Here is a 27,147-nt window from a genome sequence, read left to right as displayed (position 1 = left end):
AGGTACACATTAGACTGACTCATGGAACCAGTTTTAAAAGCTGTACAGTGGAGTATTCTCTCTTCTCACCCTAGCCTGTACACCCCATGCTCAGCCTGCAATGAGAACATGGAAGAGCTAGTTCCTCCTGATCCCCCCAGGGAAATGTAACTTCCATTAACATGGCTCAAAATGCAGCTGCCATTGGCAAATTAGCAGGAAACTCCAACAGTAAACATGGGCTCAAACTTATTTTTTTGGCCCCTGAGGCAAGCTGTGGCTTGCCTGCAACAGCTAGTTTTGCCACTACTATGAGATAAAGTCAGCAGCTTCTACTTGTTCAGGCCTCATTTTAGGCCATCAGCAACTGAGGCCAGTTTTAGAAAGTACAAATCTTCTTTAGCAGATGCTTAGGTCAACCACGAAAGAGTGCCCTTAGTTTCCTTCTGTTGGTCAGGTTTTTTTTTTTGCACCTACGAGATGGAAACTCTTTAAATCGCTTATTTTAGAGCTAAGGAGGTTTCAGTCACATCCAAGCTTACTTGAAAATTTTATCTCATGTGGCTAGATAAAAGTTTGCTTTATTCTAATGCTCTAAGCAGCAGGGTGTTCTCTTACGAAGTCTGAGTATAACTTAAGAATGCTTTTATTTTGCTTTGTGAATGAGGTGGACTGAATTTTCCATCCATGCCCCTTGCCTGAAAACCAGTCTGTTAGACTCCAGTAGTGAGAGAGATTAGGACAGACCCTGTTGAAGACATTCACAGCAGTGATTTGGAAAGAGGCTTCAGAAGCATGTAGTACAAATCCAGAAAGTGTGATTTATTGTCAGATTTCAGAAATACAAAAAAAAGACTAAACATCTTTGTTCCTCTTTAAGGGCTTGGCTGCCAGACAGGAGGACACCTCCACCCACCATCTCAGTGTTTTGTGGTGCTTTGTCTTTAGAAGGTGTAGAAATCCGGTTTCTCTGCTGAGAAGTTGAAGGTTGGTCTTTCTTGGTCAGATTCTGGCTGCAGGTTTGGATTCTCCTAGAGAAAGACAGATACTCCTCAGCTGAATGATAGTGGCAGTAGCAGCTTGTTGGGATTGCCGTGGCCCAAGTTTATGCCCTCTTGTTGCTCTTCTAAAATCTAGAAAGTACTCAGGGTAGGTCTAAGCTGCAGCTGGGAGCAAGCCTCCCAGCCCAAGTAGGCAGACACTCTGACTGGCTTCACTCAATCTAGTACACTAGAAATAGCGGAAGAGAGACTGCAGCTTGCCATCCTTGCTCCGATCCAAGAAGTTGGATGGGCTTGTGAGGTCAAGCTGCTGCCTGAGCTTGCTTCCAGCTGTAGTGTGAACATATCGGGGGCAGTTAGCTAAGAGTATTTCATGCAATGGAGACTGGCCATTTGACTTGACTAAATGACTCGTTTCTTATAGCAGTGGAACGCTCAGATCAGTCATCTCCCTGCCAGTGCCATGAAGATGAGGGACTAGTTCAGGTGCTGTTCCAAGCCATCTAGTACTGCACAAAGCAGTGATATTCTAGGCCTCCTGTATTGATTGTGTAGATGGGCTGACTGTCATGGCTACAGGTCAAGTGTCTCACAGAAGCATAGCAGTAGAATCAGGGTTCACTCAAGTTCTGATCACTGCTGTTACAGCCTGACAGTGTCTTCAAAAGGAAGATGGCAAAAACAGACTTCTTCCTGTGCCCCTAATCCTTCAAGATTCGGGTCAGCTACCCAGAACAGCTACCCTATAAACTGCAGGATTTTAGTCATGATGAGTGTTCCTTTTAACAATAGTTTCTAGACCTTAGGGTTTGGGATATGAACATTATGCTGATATCGCACCTAGAGATTTTAGTCAGAATCTGGGCCCCACAGTGCTTGGGCACTGTACAGACTGGTATGAGAAGCCCTGCTCAAAAAGCTTGTCATTTAAAGGTGCCCCAATTCATCTTGATAAGTGTTCACTCTTAAGCCTAATGTTATAAATACATTTCAGATACTTTAGCAGCACAGCTATGCTCTGTGTTTGTGCATGCACAAATGCTGTAACTGCAGTTAAATCATAGTGGCACATGAGCTGCTAGACAGGGCTAAGTACCCTGTATCATTTTCCCCTCCCCACATGCAACAGTAACCGTAACTTTAGAGTTCCTGCATAAGGCCAGTGTTCTAAGCTTAACCTTTGCTAGAGGGAGATTTGTTGTGAACTAACATGATTTGACCCTCTACCTATAGGAATAGCAGCTTGACAAGAGTTCTCAATTAGAGTAGGATGTTTAGTCTGGTCTTCCATTCATGACAATAAGTTAGCTAAGCTTTAAATAAGTAAAGCCTATGTACATTTGCAGTTCATATAAATCTTGAATCATTCCAACAGATGTCATTTGGAGATAGCCAAAAGGAACTCCAGAAGCAAGACAGGATCTGGTTGACTTTGTTGGGCATGAGCTTCTGGAGTCCAGATCAGTAACGGATCCTGGTGAACTGAATAATGGCACAGTCTGAGGCTAACAAACTGCAGAAGCTCAAGATTGTTTCAGGGTCCTGAAAGCCTGGATGGAGACACCTGGCACAAGATACTATTCAGAGATCACATGTGATTACTACTTTCAAGTGGTAGAATGGGGAGAACAGTTGACAGTGTCCACATACCTCACTAGCAAAATATTTCTCTATGAGACCTAAAGCAGCTCGATAAACCATGGTATTATCATGGGTTTGCAGTGCTTCAATTTTCTCCAGGCCACCAAGTTCCTCCACTAGAAAGCACAGCTTTTCTGTCTCTTCCAGCTTCTCAGCTGCCTGTGGATGTTGGGAGAAGGAGCAAGGAGATTAGGTATCAGCTGCCATGAGGTGCCTTCTTGACATGCTGAAAAAATTAATCTGGTGACAGTATAATTTAACTCTATCAGATGGCACCTTGTTCTGGGACTATCCATTGAGTACCAACTCCTGTATACTAAAGTATTGAAGACAGTCAACTCTCATTTGTGAGCTACAAGCTCTCCAGTTGGATCCTGCAGTGCTACAAGAATGAGGCCTCAAACTCAGGTATTTACAAAAATTAAACCACACAATAAGTACTTGGCTCCATGGGATTTAGTTATAATCCTCTGGGATCAGTTGATCTTTAGTTGTTAACCTCAGTGCTTTTATTTACATATTAAGATTTAGTTTTCAAGAACCCTTTACTTCTGTGCTGTTACACAGCAGGTCAATAGGAATGGATTTTATTTCTAGAGGTGGGCCAATATGGACACAGGATACTTAGTGCCATACTAGCTTGTTTCATCCTCTTATGAAGGAAGAAAAGCACAGATTCCTGCTTACAGCTCTGTTCCTCTTAGCACTGCTTTTAACTTTATCTAAGTCAGCTCAAGTTTTTGGTATTTAGTTGTCATTGGGGGGCAACACTTGCATTCTTGTACTGCTTACAGCCTATTCCAAGGGTAGGGCCAATACTGGTGATCCATGTGCACAAGCAAGGTGTGACCCTAGTGCATAAAAGTTTGAGGGCCCCCCCACAAGGGAAAAGCCACCACTTACAAAAAAAGCAAGGCCACCACTGGAAACGAAGATCTTACCAAGAAGAGATTTGAAATTGTGTCAAGGATGACCAGGATGGTTTTGCCATCTCTGGCAGAGAGCAGATTGAGCAGAGGTTTAAGGACCCCATACTGGACAAGGTCCACCACTTGTTGTACAGTGCCTCCTGTTGTGAAGTTGGCTACTGCCCACACGGCCTCTTTCTGAGCTTTAAATTCTCCCTGCAAGAGAGATGCATGTTAGAACTTGGAGATCCAGTCAGCTGTATCTATAAAATGTAATAAGTGGAAAAGGACTAGACAGTTTCCTTGATATGCAGTTTGCTTAAGCACTCTGTAGTCTCAGGAGTCTGCTTAGTTCTTGAATTAAGTTAAGCTTTGTAGAGGTGACATATGGGGGGGCATGCAGGGTCAAATCTGCCCCCCGCCTGATTTGCTGCTTGGCTTTGTACGGAGCATGCTCATATGGACTGAGCATGCTCAGTAACACTGCTGAAGCCAGCTGCCCTCACTCTGCCTCCCCACCCCACAACTATCAGCAGGCACAAGTCATTGACACTTGAGATGTATGAAAGAGGTTAGTCATAGGGAAAGAGTACCTGCATGCTTCTATGAGGGGCATGTGAGAAAAGTGTGCAGCTCCCTTGCAGTTTTAAGGCACATGAAACAGGCCAGAGTACCTCAAGAGGATGAGCAGCATGTGCTATTCCTCTTAGTCCAAACAAAGTCTGACTAGAAGTGGGAAGCATGGTGCTTTTATTAACTCAGCACTGCTTTTGTGGTAGTGGTCATCCCAGCACCACACGTCACCCACACTGCTTCTCCCATACCTTTCAGAGTAACAGCCATGTTAGTCTGTATTTGCAAAAAGAAGAGTATTTGTGGCACCTTAGAGACTGACCAATTTATTTGAGCATAAGCTTTTGTGAGCTACAGCTCACTTCATCGGATGCATGCTGTGGATCTTTCCACAGCATGCATCCGATGAAGTGAGCTGTAGCTCACAAAAGCTTATGCTCAAATAAATTGGTCAGTCTCTAAGGTGCCACAAATACTCCTTTTCTTTCTCCTGTACCTTATCTAGCAGCTCCACCAAGGGAGGTAGCAGTCCACAGGTAATGAGTTGCTGGATCTGATGGCAAGGTCCTGCTGCAATGTTACTGAGAGTCCATGCTGCTTCCTTCTGTATAGTTGGCTTTGGGTGTTGCAAGAGCTGTGGCAGGACGGCCAACACACCTGCATCAATGACCATCTGGGTCTGCTCATCTGTCCCAGTGACTACATTTCCAATAGCACGTAGAGCAGGGGTCTAGACAGAGAGAAATGATTCACTCCCTGAATGAGCTAGATGAGGAGATTGTCACCCAAGAGGCAGAACTAGTTTAAGTCTGGGGTACCTGCCAAAGACTAACAAGTGTTTCCCCTCAATGTTGGTCTTTCCCTTACTGACCAGTAGAAAAGGTTATTCATGCTGCCGGCCCATGCAGCCATAAACTAGTGCACAACTCTGGTGTCCTACCTTCAAGACAAGCTCCACTTTCAGAGGAAGTTGGCTTGTTAAACCTTTATGTCATGCAACCATAAAGGAGCAAGACCAGGGTGTTGGATCAGCAGCAGAGCTACCTCTGCAATCTAGGGAGCAGGACAATCCCGTTATGGTGGACAAGGATACATTTGTTTCCCTCCTGCCTTCAGCATGCTTCCGATTCCAGTCCTAGAAGGGAAGAGCCTTGCTTTTTAGGTTTCCCTTTGTAGCACTGAATTGTGCCTTTGTGGAGGAGTGAGGTTCATGAAAGAATGAGTATTCCTTGCCATAGGCCATGTGCTCTACATACCACAACACTTAATTCTGGACTGCCCATGAGTTCCACCAGCCTCGGGAGAATCCCTGTCTCCACCACCACATGGATGCGATCATTGGATCCATCAGTCAGGTAGGAAACAGCCCAGCACGTGTCAGAGAGAATGTCCTTATCTTCATGTTTCAGTAGGCGAATGAGCACTGGCAGGATCTGCCTCACTGCCTCAAGGGGAGGGTAGGGGTTCTTGTTCCTGCAGAGGTTTGACAGTGTCCACGTTATATTTCGCAGGAACCCAACCTGAAAAACAAGGGAGGATGTTCTCATACAAAGACTGAGTCTGCAAAGCTAAGGCCAGGGAAAGGAAGCACTCTAGAAATGGTGCATTTGCCCCATTTAATAGCATTTCCTCATGAGTTAGAGGGGAACAGCAAAGATAGTCAGTGTAGGGGAATCCTGCAAAGCCAGTGGCAGGTTTCTGTGACGTTTGAGGCAGGGGGTGGGGGAGAAAGGATAAGATGGGAGATTAGTTAATAGGGTGCCTCCCATCTGAGATTAGGAAAGAGTAAGAAAGCAGCCTCCTTCCACCATGTTAAATTGCCACCTGGTGAGAAGTCTCAAACAGATACTAAAACAGTATGAGATTTTTAACTAGAGCTGTTTGGCATTTAACTTGTAACATGCCAATTTCCAAGGCAAGCATTTGCCTGACTTTGGGACCAAGATTATGAAGTAATCCCCTATCCAGATCAGAACTGGAGTGGTTGGTTTTTCAGCATGGGCAAGACTGGCTGATCTAATGTACTGTGCACAGAGGCTATGAATAGCTAGTGCTGTGCAGACCATATTCATCACAGCAGGAGGAAAGCAATGACTTTCTGAAAGACAGCAACATCTGGGTTCACAAAGTTGCATTTACCATATTATGTTTTCTATGCACAATCTATCCACGCTGTTCCCTGGGAGGAGGCAAGAGTGTGCGAGAACATCCAGGAATGCAGCAGCAAGAGAAATACTGCAAGATCTAGGAGTATCTAAGGCAGGGCTTCTCAAACTGGGAGGTCACAAGGTTATTATGTGGGGAGTCATGAGCTGTCAGCTTCCACCTCAAACCCCATTTCATCGCCAGCATTTTAGTAGTGTTAAATTTTAAGAAGTGTCTGATTTATAAGGGGGGTTGCACACAGAGGCTTGCTATGTGAAAGGGGTCACCAATACAAAAATTGGAGAACCACTGATCTAAGGGAAGGAGTTTGCTTAACACTGCCCTAAATTGCCCCTCCTCTACCTTGGAGGAGTACAGCAGGCTCTCCTGCCTGTATTCTACCCATAGGAAAGGGCAATATAGGGCATCAGTGCCCTACAGACACCCTGCCCTAGGCATCCATGCAGGTCACTAGGCCCAGCCCTAACCCTGCCATTTCCCAGGGAGCATCTTATATAAAGCCTCAGCCCTTCCTGGGAGGAGGGGAGCCTTGGAGACACAGTTATCAGCTCAGAAACCCTCAGCAGGGTCAGACTAAGCAGTTGGTCCAGGGAAGTGTGTATTTGACAGTTATGTGGTAAGCAACTGTCTAGTGGATCCCTCACATGGGTTTGCAGATAAAGTGATTTATAATACACCTGCATTGCCAACCTCCAACCCCCCTTTATTATTTTGGGGTTTTTTTGGTTTTTGAGCCAAGGTGTTAAATTCTTTGGGGTAGGGACTAACTGTCTTCATGTATAGTAACTGGTTTTGAAGCATTTAACACCAGCTCAAATACTAGCCATTTCCTCCCGCCCCCTTCACATCCTTTGGTGGGGAGTGACAATTCAGCATCTCACCACTTTCTATCTAATTCTGACAGTTGTTTGCTACTGAGCACTGGACCAGTGGAAAGGTTTAAAAGAGGATGAGACCTAGAATGGAAAAAGTTCCTTAGATCTAGGTGCAGGGGGTCCAACTTGGTACCTCTTTGCCAATTTGCCACCATTAGACAGCCAAATCAACATCTGACAGGTGAAAGCAGTCAGATCCTTGTTAGTTTGTATCCAGTGGAAGTCTTCAGTTAGCCAATCACAAGCCACTAATTAATCCTTTTCTTCCAGCCCCTCCTCCAACAGTTTTATCTCAAGAGCAGAGCCCATTCCACCTTTACACAAATGGGTTAACATTTGACTGTGTTACAAGTGATTAGTAGTCACAGTTCAGCAATTAGTCAAGTGATTAACAGCTACTAATTCAAGGAGTTAGAATATTTACAGGAGTAGAAGGTGACACCAGAGCCAACAGAGGAGGAATCACATTGTTGTGGATAAGGGAGTCTCTGTACATGGGGCCATCACCTGTGTGGAGAAGAGCAGAATGGTTTGTTGACAGTTGTCTTATCTAGCAGCCAGACATCTTCCTGTTGTGTTAAAGAACATTACTACAAGTCCTATCTACACCTGCCACCAACAGTAGGTGATGAGGTGGTCTATTATTGGTAGGCAAACTAGAGCCATAAATGGAGACAGGTTTCAGAGTGGTAGCCGTGTTAGCCTGCATCAGCAAAAACAAGGAGTCCTTGTGGCACCTTAGAGGCTAACAAATTTGTTAGTCTAAGGTGCCACAAGGACTTCCTGTTAGAGCTATAAAGTATTGTTTGTTTTCAGTTGGTGAGGATTCAGTGGCCAGACAGTTTTTCCCCCCTTACACCAACTGAATTTTAAGAAAATCAAAACCATGCTCTCTTGGGCAAGGAAGGAGTGGTAGAAGAGGCAGATATGGGGGGAAAATAAAAACTGAGTACTTGCCTTCATTACAAGAGGAATTTAAGGTCTCAATAAGGGTTGTTAGCCAACATCTGTGTGCCGAAGGGGTTTGCCTATACCACAAGGTTGGATAGATGGATTTATTGGTTCTACCCTAGTCTTTATTCTACCTTAGGCTTTATCTTGAGAAGCCTAGATATCTAGTTCCATTAAGGCTAGAGGGCATGAGGTTATTGCCAAGGCAACACTGATCACAAGGCAAAATCTGGAGGCATTCCAAAGGAGAGCCCTTGCACAGGTCACCATTTTGTGAAAGCTAGAGAGCACCTCTTACCTGCTATGTTACCTAGTGCCCACACAGACTGTTCACTGATATGCATGTGTGGAGAAGACAAGAGGGCTACGAAGGCTGGGACAGCACCTGCCTCCACAACAGCTCTTGTCTGGTCAGATGTTCCAGAAGCAATGTTAGTCAGTGCCCACGCGGCTTCGAACTGCAAGGTAACGTTATCGTTACGGCTCAAGAATTCCACCAGTTTGGGAATAATCCCTGCTTCAATAATCTGATTGAGAGGTGGGTTCCTCTGCCGGGACAGCATCCTCCTGTGGGGGGACAGGAGACAGGAAATGGCATCTTAGGGTAAGTTCTCTCCATCAGTGGGAAATCTTGATGAACCACAATCCTATAGATCAGATAGTGAGATAGACCCTGGGAGTGTTTTACACAGTGAGTAGACAAGCTCTGTAGCTCTCACTACAGGAAAACTGAATTCAGCATCTAGTTTAGGCAAATCCTACAGTAGTTTTGTTTGTGTATCCAAGAGTTAGTCTTCTACAAAAGCACTGTAGAACACAGGTCTTCAAGAGGTCATGGTGGTAGCAATATCATGATTTGTTTATGGCTCAGAGCAGTAGCAACCAGAGAACATGTTAACAAGAGCAGTAATGCTCCCTCTTTCCTGTTTAAAGCTTACTGCTTTTTGTGGGGCATCCTTTAGAAGACTTGTTTTCTGATACAGTCTCCCAGTTTGACTACCGACAGCTTGTTGAGATTTTGCCTGCGACATTCAAGAGCTAATTGCGGATCAGCTCTGCCATGCACCTGGAAGACTGGCTGCCTTCCTCTTCCTTGAAGGGGTCAGTCACATCTAGTTTTCAAGTTGTTTTAATTATGTGCACAAGTTGGGACTAGTAGAGGTCAAGTTGGTCACTTGTGAAGCAAATGCATTTGAACCAGTCCCCAGAGGAGCAAAGTTACTGCACTGCCTATCAACCACCATGGGTCCTTTAGGAAGGCTCTTGGGGTACATCTACACTGCAATTAAAAAACACCCACAGCTGGCTCATGCCAGGGGCTTGGGCTAAGGGGCTGTTTAACTGCAGTGCAGACGTTTAGACTTGGACTGCAGCCTGACCTTTGGGACCCTCCCACCTCAGGCTCAAGCTCCTGTGAACATCTACACTACAATTAACAGCCCCTTAGCCTGAGCCCTGCAAGTCCAGGCCAGCCACAGGTTTAACTGCAGTATAGACGTGCCCTAGTCATTCTGGCAGACGTATCATACCCTTGTCGAGGGAGTAGAGTCAGCAGAAGAAGCCAGGAGGAGCCTTCAGTGAGTGGAGGCAGCAACAGCAATCCCTCTGCCTTCTGAAGGCCAAGGTGGGAGGCTGCTATGTGGCCTGAAGGAAGAGTAGCACCTCAAAACAGGCCTAACCCTTTGAGGAGAGGAGACACTTAACCCTCTGTGTTCCTTCACAGTGCTTGTCCCCTCAGACATTAAAGTCAGTTTTTAAACTGTTCTAACCTGAGCTTCAGACATTGATTGGTTTCTTCCACCCCCTCTCCCTCCACTTGGCCCCCCAACACTCACTTGCTTATGGAAGGCAAAGAATCATCCCTTTCCCCATCCATGAATTAGCAAGGAAGCAACTCTACCTCTACACAGGCTAATGTTTGAGTTGCCTTATGTTTTGGATTCTTGCTTTTGTATCCTTGCCCTCCTGCCCCCCATTACTGCAGTATTTGAATGCCTCAATCTGATTTCTTCCCTTCCTCACAATTGTGTTGTGAAGTACTATTATCCCCATTTTACAGATTGAAAATGGAGGCAGACACACTAAGCAACTTGCCCAAGGTCACACAGGAAGTCTGGTGAAGTAGGGACTTCACAGATGTCAAGTCCTATGCCAATACCCTAACCACTGGACAATCCATCCTCTCTAGTCCTTCAATGAGGTCTGCAGTAAAACTCTTGAGCAGGGAACAGGTCTCTAGCACAAATGGACACTACATCAATGTGTGTGTTCTATTCCACAGAAAACTGTTACAACATACCTGGCTGTCTGAGTGGCCTTCAGATGAAGCTCAGGATTGTTCCCATTCACAGCTTGAACTATTTCCTCCAAGGAGAGCTGAGCAGTCTGTCATGGAGAAATGAGATTCAGAGTCAGACAAGGTAAGCCAAGACTCAGACTTAAGCTGTGTAGTCAAATAGAAGCCTAGGCCCAATCGGTCACTAGTGCATGTCTAAATAGCCATCCTTCATGCAGTGCAGTTTCAGGATGAGAGAAGAAGAAAGTCCATGAAAACCTCAGATGTAACTGATCCCTTGTGCCAGGCAGGATTAAGGTCGTAAGTTCTGAAAGTTTGTTGAGAAGGTTCCAGTGTAGCCAGACTATCAGCTATCACATTGCATTCACTGCTCAAGTAGCCAGCTTGGGTTCTTGCCAGTTCTATCTTCCAATGGTGTATGTTAGACTTTCTGTTAGAAGACGTTTTCAGACATCCCCTTTCTTGTTTTTTTTTTTTTTTTTTTTTAATATTCTTCCTGTAGAACTGAGTCACTTAAACTAGGACTTTGTGAGCTGCTCAGATGTTGCAGTGAACACTAGAGTGGCTAGCAACTAAGTCACTATGCAAGTTAGGTTGGCCATTGAGTCTAGCAGCTAGAATGGTTTTTGCACAGTAGTGCACTGTACTCACTGCATTCTTTTTCTCTTGTTCTGGAGAAAGACTCTCCCCCATGGAAGAGAAAGAAATATTCCTTCGTTTTAGGATCTGTTCATCTTTCTTGGCCTTCCGAAGTTCTACATTAACCTCCATCCTCTGGCGTCTCATTGCCTATGAAGGAAGAGTGCCATATGTTACAAGCTGTTTTGTGAGTGTGAGCTCTGAAAAATCGATGTTTCATAGCAGTGCACACATTATTTCTCTAGGAAGTGATCTGACTTCTATCCCAAGTTTAGTCTTCAAGTGCACTGCTCAGATTTCCTGTTTGACTTAAAGCTTTGTAGCTTCACAAATATTGTGACAAGTCTTACACACGACAGATTGGCAACTACAATAGTTATTGGGGTAGGGGGATCATAGCAAGTTGAGTTACGCTGCAAGACCAAAAAATGGGAATCTTGTAATGATCTGCCATCGGCCAAGAAGCTACCTTTGCAACTGCTCTCCTAGTCACCAGAGCAGAGGATATTCCTGTGGGAGATGCTTTAGTGCTATCCTGGAAAAAATTAAGGTAAATCGGATTCACAGATTACGAGGCCAGAAGAGACCACTGTTGTTCATCTCGTCTGACCTCCTGTATAATTAAGTTTGGAAAGATTGCATTTTTGTCTGTAAGTGTCAATTTCACCATCCACACACAAACCAGTGAAAAAAATATCAATTGAAAATTCAACAGGCAAAGAAAGAAAAGTGCTATTTGAGAAATTCTAGTTTGATTAAGAATATTTACTTTATATATTTTGACATGTGATGCAGACAATTTGTGCTTAAAGCTTTTTCTGAATCTCAACACTTGTTGTTAAGTAATTGTCTGACACCCCCCAGATGATTTCCTGAAACTGAATGTTTAAAGTTAAAAATGCTTAAAACCAAACAGCAATATTCTGTCAAAATCATAAAAGACATGAAAATTGAATTCTGCAAGGCTTATGTATAAGCCAGGACACAGAACTTCAAGATGCTTCCTGGAGCACATACCTTTTAGAAAAAAGCATCCAATCGCCAACGATGGGGAATACATCAATATCCATGGTAATTTGTTCTAGTGTTAATTACCCTCCATGTAAATTTAACACTATTTCCAGTCTGAATTTGTCTAACTTCCAGCCATTGGATCAAGTTACACCTTTCTCTGTTAGGTTGAAGAGCCCATTATTAAATATTGGTTCCCCATGTAGGTACTCATCACCCCATAACTTTCTCTTGGTTAAGCTAAAGAGACTGAGCTCCTTGAGTCAATTATAAGGCAGGTTTCCTAATCATTTAATTGTTCTCATGGCTCTTCTCTGAGCCCTCTCCAATTTATCAACATCCTTCTTGAATTGTGAGCACCAGAACTGGAGCTACTGTTCCAGTGGTTGCACCAGTGCCAAATACAGAGGTAAAATAATCTTCTTCCTACACGCAATTCTGCTCTTTATGTACCCAAAAATCATATTAGCCAGTTTGGTGACAGCATTGCCCTGGGAGCTTATGATCAGCTGATTATCCACCACAACCCTCAAATCTTTTTCAGAGTCACTGCTTCCCAGGATCAACTCCCACATCCTGTAAACACAGCCTACATTCTTTGCTCCTAGATGGATATATTTAGCTGTATTAAAGACATTGTTTGCTTGTGCCCAATTTACAAGCAATTCAGATCACTCTGCATCAGAAATCTGCCCTCATCATTATTTATGAAGGACAGCTTTTGTCTTGCATCCTTACACATGCTAAAGGGGAACGGCAGCTGTTTCTAACATGTCTAAATGAGGCGAATATATTGGCATAGATGGTTTCATTTCACTAGGAAACTCCAGACCAAGATTTAGGAGGACTTGTTCTGACATTTCCCCTCTCTCAAGGCTGTCACAACTCTGTCTACACTGGCACCTCCTATCAGGAAGTTTTGATAAAGCCATCCTCTGTCAGTCCCCCATTTAGGGCATTCCTGATGCCAGTATAGTCAGACTGTTCTCTGGTGCACATGCAAATCCGACACTGATCACAATACAGTTATCCTCTCAGAGAGCTTCACTGCAGCCACGTACAAGGACTTGGCTCCACTTGAGTGTTATTTCAGATTGATTGAGACAAACACAATCAGGTATAACTATTCCCAAAGCTGTGGGTCCAGACTGCTGTGTTATGGTGCTGTAACAGAATCAGAGGCCGTGCATCACTGTGCTTTTTCAAAGTAAGTGTAGAGCATTCTGGGCAGACATCCCATGGTACAGAGATCCACCACCAGTCTTAGGAGTTCTGGGATTTTTCTCACTGTATGGGGGAACACCTATTGGAAGCCACTGGAATTTGAGGACTTGGTCAAACCAATGCCCACGACGCCTTTTCTGCTATCCCACATGGGAGCATGGCTTCTATAATTTGTATGTGACTGGGAGAGCACGCGTGCTTTCCAGAAGAGGGCACACCTGGCTGCACACCAACATTTAATCAGGGCGATGACATCTGGTCAAGATGACCCAGGAACAGTAGTGCACACACAGGTAAGACGGGTCCACCCAGGTGGGCACTAATGCAGGGTGCAATAGCAGTGGGAGGACTGCCAGACTCAGAATAGCTCATTCAGAATGGGGATGCACTCAGACCAACCTTATTCCAGGGCAACTCCTTCCAAATTAGAGTGTATCTGCATTCAAAATGGATTAATTAAAGCAGAATGAGATGATGTAATTAAACATGTGGATGCAAGGCAGTTTATCCTAAAGCAATTCAGGTTAATCTAAGATGCTTTCAAGTTTACACAAGCCCCTACAAATATTTTCCTTACCCCAGGATGTTTTTATTTTAAAACTCGGCAGGCCTTTTAAAGGTTTGTCATCTTGAGATATCGCCAGCTGGAGAAAGTTGCTTCAGTTATGAAACCTGCCCCCAAATCTTGTCAGTTTGCATTTTTTCCCTACTATTTAAATGAGTTTTCCTCAGTTTCTCTACAAGAGGACCATAGAGGAAGTGCTAGAGAACACTGTTCCAACTGAATAAAACCCAGATCCATCTCTCAAATTCTGTATTCTATGCAATCTTTTCAAAGCCTTGACCCCCAGGCAGATAACTGTTTCGAGGGCAGTGTAAAACTCAAACAAGAAACCCCAAACCAAGACAGACAGTTTTAGTGCTAGCTTCAAGCTGCACAAAATTGTGTCCAGTACAGTTTAAGCTCCAGTCTGACAGACCTGAAAAGCTGAATCTCTGCCTTTGACAAGCTTCAAGAGCCAGCTTTCTGCCCCAATGATTTCTTACCAAGTTTGTTTCTCTTGTGGTTTAAAGCTAGAGCTTGTTCCTTCAAGCCCAAGGCATGTTTTCTTCCTGCTGTATTAAGGCTTGTCTACACATACAGCTGTAGTGGTGCAGTTGTGCCACTGTAGTGCTTAGTGAAGATGCTACCAGGAGACAGGTTTCTCCTCTCTGCGTAAGGAATTCGTCTTCCCAAGAAACAGTCTACACCACAGATTTGTTTAGTGTAACTACGTCCCTCAGGGGCATGAAGCGATGTAGTTCTATTGACAGAAGTTCACAGTATGGATCAATAGTTCTCAGCCTATTTACCATTGTGGGCCACATATGCAGCTCTCTGGTTTATGTGGGCCACATTCACACAATATATATACTCCCTGTATGACCCTGAGGATATCACATGGATCACAGTTGCATGCTTAGTGGGCCACAAGCAGCCCACAGGTTGAGAACCTCTGGTGTAGACCAAGCCTAAATCTCATGTTATATGCTTTATCATATTCTGAAAGATATTGTTTAGACCACTTACGGTCAACATTTTCAAGTTCTGTGTCATAAGGGAAGAGAGCTAGTGAGGAATCATGCATACACATTAATTTGTCAGGACACTGATTGGTTGGAGACCTCCATACTTACAGCTGTATCTTTGCCTTTATTTTTAAACTTTTTCATCCTCTCATCTTGCTCGTTTGTGGTAGGCATCTTTTCAGCTGTCTGTTGAGCAAGTTCAAAGCTTCACCTGCAGATAGGATTGGAGACAGAACAGATTTAGTTTCAGTGCTTAGGTAGTTTCACTGCAACTAGCCAACAAGCTACACTGACATGGTTTAACTTGGTCTAAAGGGAGAGGCTGCACCGGGCACAGGTATGGGCTGTGAACATGTTCTAGTGTCCAAAGTCTAGTACTCCAAACTGCATGTGCTGGGGACAAAGCGCTCTACTGCATCAGTGTTTAGGTACAAGTTTGTTTTCTGGACAGGGACAGGAAAGACCATTTAATGCTCATGCTCCAGAGCATGAGCGATCCTGGCAGTTAACCAAACATGGGTCACTTAGAACGCTGACAAAAACCCAGTAACTAACACTAGACCATTGAAGTTACATTTGTCACTAAGCACAGAGCAGATCTAGGAAAAGAACCCAGACATGTCCAAAGAGGTTTTTGTAGCCATTACTTGTTACTGTAGATTCTACCTCATGCCATCTTTAGTTTAGACACATTCAAAGCTTGAGACAGATGCAAGAGAATCCATGATGTTGAAAGGGCTGACTATGAAGAGACTGAATATGTGCAAGCCTATTTCCTTACACCACCAGGTAGCCTGCACCGTTAAGGTAATCGAGGTGTTCTAGCTTTTCCTATTTTCCCAGATTCATTTGTTGATTCTTATTACACCACTATCAGCCAGTAAGTGGCTCAGATTTAAGTATTTTTCCAGGTCATAATTTGCACTAAGGTTACAATTTGCACTAAGAAGCCTTGCCCATCACAAAGCTCTGATTACAAGTGTTTAGTTTAAAAAAAAAGACCACACAACAGTCAATGTTAGCCACAACTACAGACAAACTCAGATGCGTACTGCTGGGGAAAGCACATGGTACACACCACCAGCTGGTTTATTTCACAGTGGCAGATGATGCAGGTGACCAAACAGCCTGAGCAGTTTGGTAAAGGAGAAGCAAGGCAAGTTTACACTTCAACAGCAGTCCTAGGGGATTACCGGCATTGAAATCATGGATGCAGCTGAGATGTTAGAAGTAAGGTCTTTCTAAACATGCTAGTGTAGCAGTTTTGCACACGTGTTCCAGTTTTATCTTTTTGCATTCACCACCAGGCATGGGATATATTGCCCAAGCCTTTTGGAGAGGCTAGCCTGAAAATGCTGGCCCTTTGAGGTGCTTCCCACTTAGGCACCATTTAAAGCCATTTCGCCTCAACAGGTGTATGAGAAGCCAGAGGCTCAGATACTGCTACTAGTAGCCAAATCCACAGGTACATACTAGCCAGCTACCCACTAAGAGGAAACACTCTTGGCTAGTCATTCTACCAGCATGCAGCAGGGAGAGGAAGAGGCCAGTCAACTCCACAGGCTTCACCCCTAGGGCTGGATTTAAGCTGTAACTTGCATGCACATAGGGGAGGACAGTTTACTGATCAAACCCTTTGTTTCTGGCTGTACCACTAGCAGAATAGACCTTTCACCCATCAAGTCATTTATTTGATTTCTGCATTTCTTTGTCAATTGTAACAGAATTGCATAGTGGGGGGAGAGCTCAGTCTAACAAGCTTTGAGATGAGGAGGGGGGACTAAATGCTCCTGCTTCTTCCCAGAGGAAGATTTTAAACGTCCAATGAAAAACTTGTGAAAGCCTCCCTCAGGGGGAGCCTCTTCTAGTACTAACTAGTCCACTACTGCCCGAGCCGCCTAACAGGTCGGTAACCTGCCTAGGACTTCTGCCCTCCCAGCAGGAGGGGAAAGTGACCTGTCCCCAGCGGCTGGGAGAGGAGGGACTAGCTACAGCCTCAGCAAGCATTCACACCAGGCGAGCCGCCCGCAAGCCGCGCCCCCAGAGAGCAGCTCTGCAGAGCCTGGCCTCCTACAGACTGAAGGAGGCTACCCCACGGCACCCCTCTCCCCCCAGCAGGCTGACAAACAAGCGCCAGTGGAAGCGGCGAGCGACCCCTCCAGCCGGCGCAGGGACCCCCGCTACAGCCCCTCCACAGCCGCGTCTGCGGCACCAGCCGTTCAACAAAGCCCCCCACCCCCGGCGGCGGCGGCAAAGGGCAGGGGAATGGGGGCTACTCCCCCCCGGTACCTGCTCAGCCCTGGGCGCTGTGCAAAGACTTCAGCAGCAGCCTGAAGATGGCACTTTAATCTCCCGCGGACCCGTGTCTCCTCCCTGATTGGCTCTTTCCTGGAGCCGCCCCGCCCCCGTAATTGCTTAAAATTCTTTTGCCATAGCAACGCCGGGCTCCACCTTCGCCAGGCTGGCGTGGGGGGGGGGGTCGGAATCACCCTGCCAGCTGGGGATTGAGAAGGGGCCCCAGCCACGGGCTCCGCTCCAGCCCTTCTCGCGCCAGGGACTTGGCTTGGCTCTTTGGGCTTTTCATCCCCAACCCATCAGTGTCTCTCCCCACCCTTTGCCATGCACCCTGTTGCATCAAAGTTAGGGCCCAGCCAGGCCAGGACTAACAGGGCTGCGGCACTAGGAGGGTGCCAGAAGCGGGTATTTTCCAGTCCAGGCAGACTGGCTACGTTGTGCGTTAACTGTTTTGCTAGGGTGCTGGGATTTGCTTGGCTAGCAGGGGCAAGCGGCGTGGTTAAAGTTCAGACAAAAAACCAGCTGGGAATATTTGGGAAATGGTCTTTTCCCTAAATGAACCTGAGATGAAACTGCTCTCACAGTTTCTCACCCTGGGTGAGCAAGGGTGGAAAGGATCAAGCTTGGGGCAGGCTCTCCATCTGCTCCACAATCCCCTTAAGGAAAGGAAATGGCCATCTGAGGCTAGAGGGGACCATGTTCAGTACAGAGAGAGGGGCTGCATGTGAGCGGGAGAAATGGGCAGGCAGCAGCCTGGGAGCTGGCTGTGCAGGGAAGGCCGGGTGGCAAGGAGCCCAGGAGGAAAGCCTGAAAAATTGAGAGCCAGGTAAGGAAGCTGCCTGTTGCCAGCAGTGGCCTGCATGCAGGTGGCATAGGCGTGACTGCCTATATGCAGCAGGTGGATGGCGTGGAGGGAACCCCAATGAGACCCCATTACCTTTATACTCTGTTAGTAGGGTGCCGCAAGAGGTAGGTGAGGAACCATTAGGTTGCTCTTTTATTGTCCCTCTCAGTTTCCAGTAGCCCTAGAAAAGTGATCTGCTGTTACTCAAAATGGATGTTGATCTCCACCCTCCAAAAGCAAGGACCTGGTGCTTGCAGTGCCTATCAATCATGCTTGCCTCCCTGCCCGGTAGCGGACATCAGAGGGGACTGAAGTACCACAGCCCTCAAAGCTCTGACTTGCAGCGGGGTTCGGTACAATGATCTGGTCAGTCAGGGTAGGCATCCTTTTCAAGAGCCAGCTACCAACAGCCCTTTGTTACGGGCCCCAGAAAGCCTGCTTTGTGTTCCCTCTGCTTGGTGTACAGGAGCAGCAAGCTGATCCCCAGCACTGGACAGAGGTGACAGCCATCCACGATGCACGGGGTTGTTACAGCCAAAACATTCATGTTCGCTTCAGCTGAATCAAGAAACACACAGGGGACAAAAAGACCAGTGTTTGCTAAATGGGTATGGGACTCAGCTCGGAGTTTAAAATGTTTAATTAAAATCTACTTTTAAATTGCATAATATCTTTTCCTGGGAGAGAGGAGTTCACTGAGTCATGTTGGTCCCAGGGTACGAGAGACGAGGTGGGTGAGGTGTTGGGGAAAGAGACGAGCTTTGGAGCTACAGAGCTCTTCTCAGTAAGTTTCAGAGTAACAGCCGTGTTAGTCTGTATTCGCGAAAAGAAAAGGAGTACTTGTGGCACCTTAGAGACTAACCAATTTATTAGAGCATAAGCTTTCGTGAGCTACAGCTCACTTCCTCAGATGCATATCGTGGAAACTGCAGCAGGCTTTATATATACACAGAGAATATGAAACAATACCTCCTCCCACCCCACTGTCCTGCTGGTAATAGCTTATCTAAAGTGATCATCAGGTGGGCCATTTCCAGCACAAATCCAGGTTTTCTCACCCTCCACCCCCCCCCCCCCCACAAATTCACTCTCCTGCTGGTGCCTGGGGCTTGCTTCCAGTCAGCAGACTAGACCCAATGAGTTTTAGGGATGAGGTAGCAACACTGGAGTCAGTGGGCAACCCTCCTGGGGTTTGCACAGGTGTAATCAGGAGCAGAATTTGGCCCCACGTGTCCAGTTAATTACATATACTGAGACCCTTTTAAAGGAAACCTCTGTAAACTACAGGGAATACCTATGTATGGGCTCATGTACAGCATATTAAGACTGCCTGGACTCACAGGTTCAAATCCCAGGAAGGGTTATTTTAGCCATTCCTCCCCAGGCAGATGAAACAAGATCTAAGCAGGTTACTGCATTGGGGGTCTTTCAGAGGAGCCCTTCAAAATGGAAGCCTGCTCTTTGTGGACATTCAAGATCCCCCGGCACTTTCCATAACATCAGTGTTAGGTGTCAAGTGGTTGCACTCTGTCCTTCCTTTCGCCTTGGCTCCATGAGAAAATAGCACCAATGTAACTTAACTTAGTTTTTAATCTGATTCAATCAAACTAGTGCAAAAGACAATGCGGGCCCTTTTATTTTGGTTTCAGAGTGGCTTGTCCTGGTTTAGCTTCAGTCAATTCCTAATTGGTGCAAGCTAACCCTAAATATGTCTGGTTTACAGTGAAATAGGAGGTTTCAGAGTAACACCCGTGTTAGTCTGTATTTGTAAAAAGAAAAGGAGGACTTTTGGCACCTTAGAGACTAACAAATCTATTTGAGCATAAGCTTTCGTGAGCTACAGCTCACTTTGGAGGGTACACACAACCTTTCCCACTAGTTTAACTAAACGGGTTTAAACTCATACCTTAAGTTACACTGATGTGACTTTCTCATTACAAGTAACAGAGGTGGGCACTGGGAAATAGCTCCTTTACCCTTGAAGACTCTGACTTTCTCTTGGCAGGATATGATGCTTTAGAATGTGACTAAGTGAAGAGACTGTGAGGAAGTTAATTGTTATGCTGTTCTCCTCTTTCTCCTGGTGCCTTTCCTTTTCCTGCACACCTGCCCAGCACAATCAGACCCATCCTATGTAGTGCTCCGTGACTGCCAGCACAGAAAACGCGAGCGAGCGAGACAGCACGCCCAAGTTCACTAAATAAAGCACCCCCAGAGCTTTGCTTAATTCCCAGACCACATCATTGCCAATAGTGTTGAATGCCAAGCCCAGAAGCAGGCACAAAAAGAGCCGTGTTAATTTCGGCCTCTGCGGAGAACAGGGGGAAGATCAATATTTGCCAAATGGGGAAGGGCAAGATCGATAGAGATGTTTTATTTTCAAACTTAATCAGAGGGTATCACAACTAATGGAGAGTAAGAAAGATAAAACCCTAAATCGACAAGACAGTGACCCTCGAGCTCAGTCATGTGTGCTCAGGCTGAAAACCCACATCCTGACAGCTACACAAACACAAGAACTCTGCCCTGGTGCCGGGGTTTCTGTATCCCAAGCAGGTGGATCTGATCAGATGGAAGAGAAAATATATGTAATTTTGTTCATTTCCTGCATGTCAGAGGAAATAGATCAATTGTACAGTAGGTTTTTTTCCCTGCCAGCTTTTTGTCAGGCATTCCTATACCAGTACTGAAGATGGGTTAGATCACCACTGACAGCTTTGAAAACATCATTTTTAAGCCTGAAGATAAAAGGCTGATTCCCCGCCCCCTCCATCTTTTCATGTCTTTTTAATAGGCTTCCTGACATTGCTGCGTGCAATGAAAGATGCTACGGGTGAAAGACATGAACGTGCAGGATTCCTGCGGTGGGGTGGGACAAGTCATGCAATTGCTGCCCTGGCATCCTCGTGTGAGGTTGTTCTCTGGAGCAGGTATTCAGAGCAATCCTTCTGCAAAATGAAACCTCACCGGATGAAGAGAGGGACAAAGAGAGGGACTGCATTCAAATTGGGTATCTTGTATGAGATTCCAATCTAGCCCATTAAGTGAACATCAGCAGCCTCATTATTATTATTAATTACCGTAGCACCTAGAGTCCCCACCCAAGATTGGAGCGGGCCCTGTTGTACATATGCTTAGGAAGCAGACTCCTAAAAAGTCCCCACAATTTGCCATGCAGCATGACACTGTGTGTGTGGGGGGGGAAGCGTTCAGCTCGTGATAAAACGGGCAAATGCAGAGGAAGCCATTGGGTGCCAGGGGTCCCCTTGGTACGGGTGACGCACTCAGGGACCCAAGCCAAGAGACGCGCCAGTCACCAAGTGATGAATCTGATGCCGAGAAGAGTGCTTTGCTGGTGGGACAGCTGCAGCTGCATTTCAGTTCTGTTGCTAGGGAGGGCAGGGGAAACTATGAGCCCTATCCATCACCCTTATGCCCAGGGAGTAGCCCCCTTGGCCCCAGCTGGGCTGTGAATGAGAGTCAGGGTGGCAGGATCAGGCCTGTCAATTGAGCATATCGTATGTGGGTTTATCCTTAAAGATGTTCTGGTTAACAAGGCTAATTTCCTAGTCCCTACTAATTCCCCAGTCAGCCTAAGAGTCACACAAATGGTGGCCTTCACACCCCCCGCCTTCAACTTCATTTCACCTACTGTTATTATTCCTGTAGCACCTAGTGTCAGGCGACTGGGACGTGGGCAGTCTAGCCTAGTGGGCAGTGCGAGCATCAGGTCTAAGGGTTAGAGAAGGCATCAGGAACTGAGCATCAGAAACCAGGGGCTAGGGTCAGAGCTGGAGACTGAGGTCAGGCACTGGGTACCACAGCCAACAGTCAAGCTGGAGTCCCCTAGAGCAGGCAGGATAACAGGCCAGGTGGGGTCTCTGGCAGGGACAAGAGTAGTGACGATAATGTGCATGAGCACTGAACAGATAGCAAGCTGCTGCTGGCATGAGCTGCTTTGCTGGCCCCTCCAGCTGATCAGACAGCCTGCTGCAAGCCATGGATTGCCTGGAGACTGGCTCTGTTTCAGGCCCTGATTTCTGACACCTGGCACCCCATTGTGCTAGGCCCCATACGAACACCTAGGAAGAGACAGTCCTGGCTCCAAACAGCTTACCATCTGTGTAAACATGACTGAGGAAAGCCAGGAGAAAGGAAGTACTGTTATCTCCATTTTACTGATGGGGGATTGAGGCACCAGGAAGATTAAGAGACTTGCCCAAGGTCACTCAGGCAGTCTATGGCAGAACTGAGCATTGAACCCTGATTTCCTGAGTCCAGTGCCAGAAAAGACTGTCTTTTCCCTCCCACTGAGCAATCTTTGGGGTGGGGGGCCTGGGCTCATGGCCATGGGGGCGTGCACAGCAGGAGGGAATCAAAATCACCACCAGAATTGTTTAAAACTTTTCATCTGCACGGCTATGGACTTAAACCCTCTCCCCAAACAATTTGGAGAATAAATGCTCCAACCTGAAAGCCCTGACCACAAAGGAGAAGAGCAGATGACACTGAAGCTGAATGAGAAATCTCTGGTGGTATTTGACTGGTTATGTTACATTTAGTGAATACCAACAACTTTACATGATCAGCTATTGCTTTCTGTGATACCATTTGTATTCTTCGTCCCAGCAAATCCTAGCTAAAGCTGGCTCAGGACACTCAATGCCGCTGACAAAATATAACAATAATGCACATAATAATAATAATAACTTACACAAGAATATATGAAGAGGAGAATCTGTCCCTTTGTGTGTGTTTTTCCATGAGGCATGAGGCTTTAGGCCAAGTGTCTTTAACAGTCTCTTTTCTGCCAAGAATGGGAGTATTCACTCAGAAAGATAGGACAGGGGCCTGATTATCTCATCAGTTGCGGAGGCCAAAGCCAATGGGAGCTGCATGCATGCAACTGACAGGCTAATTGAGCCCCAGAAATTCTAATGCCAGCACTGCTTGAATGGAAGTGGTAGGAGTCCGTTAGCGCTTGCCAAATGCAGCTGCTAATGTCCGTTAGCCAGGATATATAAGTGTACATCTTAGAAAGCCAGCTCATTCCTGAAAGAACTGTAACTCCACACTAGACTGAACATTAAGGAACTAATTTTATCCTCTTAAGCTTCATCCTTTCTGCCATCTCAGAGGGGATCAGAGTAACAGTTTGGTATATTATTTAAAGATAACATCAGACACAGCTAAGTATTAGAGTTATTATAGGACACTGGTTTATTGAACTGCCGAAGTGTAATCACTGAGCTCCTTGAATTTTAACAGAGTTTGTTTTCTAAAGGAATAAAATAGCAGGATCCAGTAACATTCAGCTCTCGTTTAGTCTCGGGATCTTTTCTATGCCATGAATATTTGGATGTGTTGAAACAGGAAGAACTACGTGCAACTGAGGGAAAAACACAACCCAGCGATGGGCCGTCTCAGATTTACAGGGGGAATCCCATAAATGGGCTGGGGGGAGGAACAGAGAAACGATTTAAACATTTGTGACCATCCCCCACAACTTTCCTCCCCCCAAATATTAAAATTCCGAGGGACTAAATCACTCACTAAAATAAAGGAAAATATTTTAATTCACATGGGAGGGAAAAACCCATGAAAATATCAGAAAACATCCAAAATCATGGATTTCAGAACTCTGGCAACCTAACAAAATCCCTGAAAATGCCATTTTACTGTCAGGGATTCAATACACAATTTCATTAGCTGCACATGAATGCCTGGTCCCCTTCCACTCCCTAAATACGATAGTGTTATATTTGAGGCCATGAAGAATCTTTCTCTTTGGAGTAGTGGGTGGCAGGTTGAAGCCTTTCACAAAGATTTGTCCTGTGCTAGGAACACAATGCTGTGTGTAGGGCCTAATCTTGAACACTGAAGTCAATGGGAGTTTTGACATGACTTTCACAGGGAGCAGAAGCCGGGCGGAGCTGTGCCGTACTTCCAGTGAGCTGAAGCTGTGGCTTGCCACTGGTTTGATGGGGCAGACGTGAGTGATCAAGGTCTAAATTGTATGCAACACCCTGTGCAAACCCATTTCCTTCAGGGAGGGTGGACAGAGCGTAAGGCCGTGTGTAACCCACACACCTTCTGGGTGTGGTGTTCTGTCCCATATAGTGGCACCGAGACCACTTAGAGAGAGAGAAAATGAGTCTGCTCTACAGCCTTAGCTAATAACCAGTTGGCTTTTAGCTCATGCGGTAGAGGCTCATGCACTAAGCTCCAGAGGTCCCTGGTTCGATCCTGCCCGCCAACACCCCTGGTCTGTCGGCATTTCACGTGCAATACTTAGCTCTTAGAGAATGTCTTCACTGGAGCTGGAGGTGTAATTTCCAGCTTGAGTGGAAATTCCTGTGATAAATCTGATCAAGCAAGCATGCTCAAAATGACAGGTTTCAGATAACAGCCGTGTTAGTCTGTATTCACAAAAAGAAAAGGAGGACTTGTGGCACCTTAGAGACTAACCCATTTATTTGAGCATAAGCTTTCGTGAGCTACAGCTCACTTCGTCGGATGCATAGTATGACAGTATGCATCCGATGAAGTGAGCTGTAGCTCACGAAAGCTTATGCTCAAATAAATTGGTTAGTCTCTAAGGTGCCACAAGTCCTCCTTTTCTTCATGCTCAGAATGTAGCCATGATGGCATGAGCAATGGCACATAGCTAGTGTCTTGGATGGGACCATACTCGGCGCGGCTAGCTCTCTCGGTGCTCACACCCCTGCAGCTACACAATATTTTTAGCATGCTCGCTCAGTCAGAGCTAGCATGGGTATGTCTACTCAATTTAGAAATTACACCTCCATCTGCAGTGTCAATGTACCCTTAAATAGTCATGTCTGTGGGGCAGGGACTGTGTGTGCAGAGTCTAACACAGCAGGGCGCTGATTCTGATCAAGACCTGTGAATGCTGCCATAACCTAACTGTTAAATAAATAAGGATGAGGATTTTCAAAGGGGCCTGAAAGTCAATGGGAATTGGACACCTAACTCCCTTAGGAGTTTTTGAAAATTGCAGCCAAGGCTAGGAAGTTAATGGAGATGGGTGGAAGGGGCTTTCTTGTGGTTAACATTAATATTCAAGAGATGCTGAAAACTCTCCAAGGCCTTCTAAAAAGGCACAAGCAGAAGGCTGGACATGTCTCCTCTACCTGTTCCTTCCTAGCAGCTGTTGGTTAAAGCTAATTCTGTGCTAAGCATGAGGATAATACCAATGTCTGTTTCAGCATTTCCTATCTCACACACACTGATTTAGTAATGAGGTTTCGGGGCAGCGGTAATTACATTCCTTGTGCTGTATCCACGCTGCCACTTTGCTGCTCTGATGTCTCTTCACATTTGGGTAGGACCTGTGATGTGCATGGCGTGCTGAGCCACTTCAGATGAGCTAATTGAATAGCTCTTCTTCGCACCAGCATAGCCCTTGGGCACCCCCACCTTGCTGATTGCTGGAAGAGCAGCTCAGCTGAGAATCCAGCCAGACCCACCCCCTCTGGAACACTTTGATTCACATCTGATTTATATGAAATGGGGCTTGTGTGTTTATTTGTTTGATAGTTCTCTGATTTGCTTGTAGCATGGAGTGAACCAAGGGATCCAAGTGTGGGTTCTCCCTCCTTCACCCCATCAGCCCCAAGTGAGGCTCTGCCACTCTCAGCCAATGGGAGAGCACTCTCCCATTGATTGAATGAATCCACCCCCAATGAGCAGCGGCCGGTAGCTACGTCAGCTGGAGAAGTGCTCCTGCCAACATAGCGCTGTCCACACCAGCGCTTAGGTCGGTGTAACTTATGTCGCTCAGGGGGGTGGTCATGTAGACATAGTCTAAGACATGTCCTGAGGCTGAGGTCCACACCTCCCTGAGAAACGACTAAGGGAACAGTTAGACCATCAGAGTGGGAATGCTAAAGGTCCCCCCCCCCCACATGCTCCTTTTCTTTCCTGTTTTCATAATTGCACCTGGAAGAACTAACCAAGAGAGTACAGGAAAACACAGTAAGGACAGGAGATACACCAAAGGCTGATCTTACAAACAAATGTGAGAGAGGCCCATATAATCCTAATGGATGATCCCATTCATTGCCTGAGAAAAACACCTCCACTGTCTATGACATACTCCTAAGCTTCCTGAAAAAGAAAAAGAAAAAACAGGACATACGAGCCACAAACTTCACTATGAGGCTGGGTGGTGGCCCTGGATCAGGGTAAGGATTGAAGGCAGTAGGTGACCCTGGTGCATGGGTTAAGATTAGGCCTGCCGACAGGGGTGGGGCAAAGGGGGCAATTGCCCAGGAGGGCTGCAGGGCTCCTAGGCACGCGTGACTGCTCTGGCCAATCGCACCGGCCCGCAGGGCCCCCCAAAGCGTGGGGCCCGGAGTGGTTGCGTGTGCCTAGGAGTGACAGGCGGTCGTGGAAGTGACAGATTCATCACTTCCGCCCCAGGCCCCACCCCTGCTCGGGGCCCGGAATTTCTGTCAGCGGGCCTAGTTAAGGTTGGGGCCAGTAGAGGGTCTTGGGCTGGGGCAGTCCTTAATTTGTGCCTGAATTCATAGCCCTGGCACCTGTAGGCTTGGCAGTTCATAGCCCTGGCACCTCTGGGCTTGCCACGTCAGTTATGCAAGTAAAAATATTGCTTGAGCCCCAGCACCTCTTTCATTACAAATTAAGCACTGGGCTACGGTTCAGTTTGGGGACTGCAGGGGGTGCCAAGCTAGGGTTAGGATTGGGGCCAGCTTTGGGCCCCAGGCTAAGGTTAGGATTGCAGCTGGCTGGGGGCCCCAGGCTAAGGTTAGGGCTAGAGTTGGCTGGGGTCCTGGGCTCAAGTTAGGATTGGGCCCTGCAGAAGGTCCAACCCAGGGTAAAGGTTAGACCCCTAATTGCCCCCCTAGTGGGGTTTGAAAGTGCTCAGCACCTCACAGGATCAGCCCCAGAGTGCTGGGCAAAGAGATCTTTGTCCTTGTTTGGTTAAAGTCAGGGATGTTTGCCTCTTCAGCACAGGCGTTACCCTGCCGTCCTCATGGGAGGACAACGATCCTCCCCATGGCGGCCAGCAGACAACAGCTGAGAATGAGGCTAACACATTTAGCTGGAAGATCAGCATTATTATTTTTTTAATGATTAATAAATGCAAAAAACATCTTAGAGTCTCTCGGGTCAGATCTTAATATAACCA

General features: G+C 46.2%; 1 protein-coding gene across 1 annotated transcript; it reads right to left on the bottom strand.

Annotated features, from left to right (window-relative positions):
* Positions 1–856: 856 nt before the first annotated feature.
* KPNA7 (karyopherin subunit alpha 7) lies at positions 857–15,007 on the bottom strand. Its single transcript, XM_073361380.1, has 10 exons — positions 14,942–15,007; positions 11,042–11,179; positions 10,394–10,479; positions 8,393–8,661; positions 7,568–7,650; positions 5,359–5,622; positions 4,599–4,832; positions 3,563–3,745; positions 2,631–2,780; positions 857–1,010 (listed from the first exon to the last, which is right to left on the bottom strand). Exons 1-10 carry the CDS (start codon positions 15,005–15,007, stop codon positions 924–926), a joined length of 1,560 nt encoding a protein of 519 aa, XP_073217481.1. The 3' UTR covers positions 857–923.
* Positions 15,008–27,147: the final 12,140 nt, after the last annotated feature.

The sequence above is a fragment of the Lepidochelys kempii genome, chromosome 10 (assembly GCF_965140265.1).
Source record: "Lepidochelys kempii isolate rLepKem1 chromosome 10, rLepKem1.hap2, whole genome shotgun sequence".
Lineage (NCBI taxonomy): Eukaryota > Metazoa > Chordata > Testudines > Cheloniidae > Lepidochelys > Lepidochelys kempii.
This window is presented reverse-complemented; position numbering and strand designations above follow the sequence as displayed.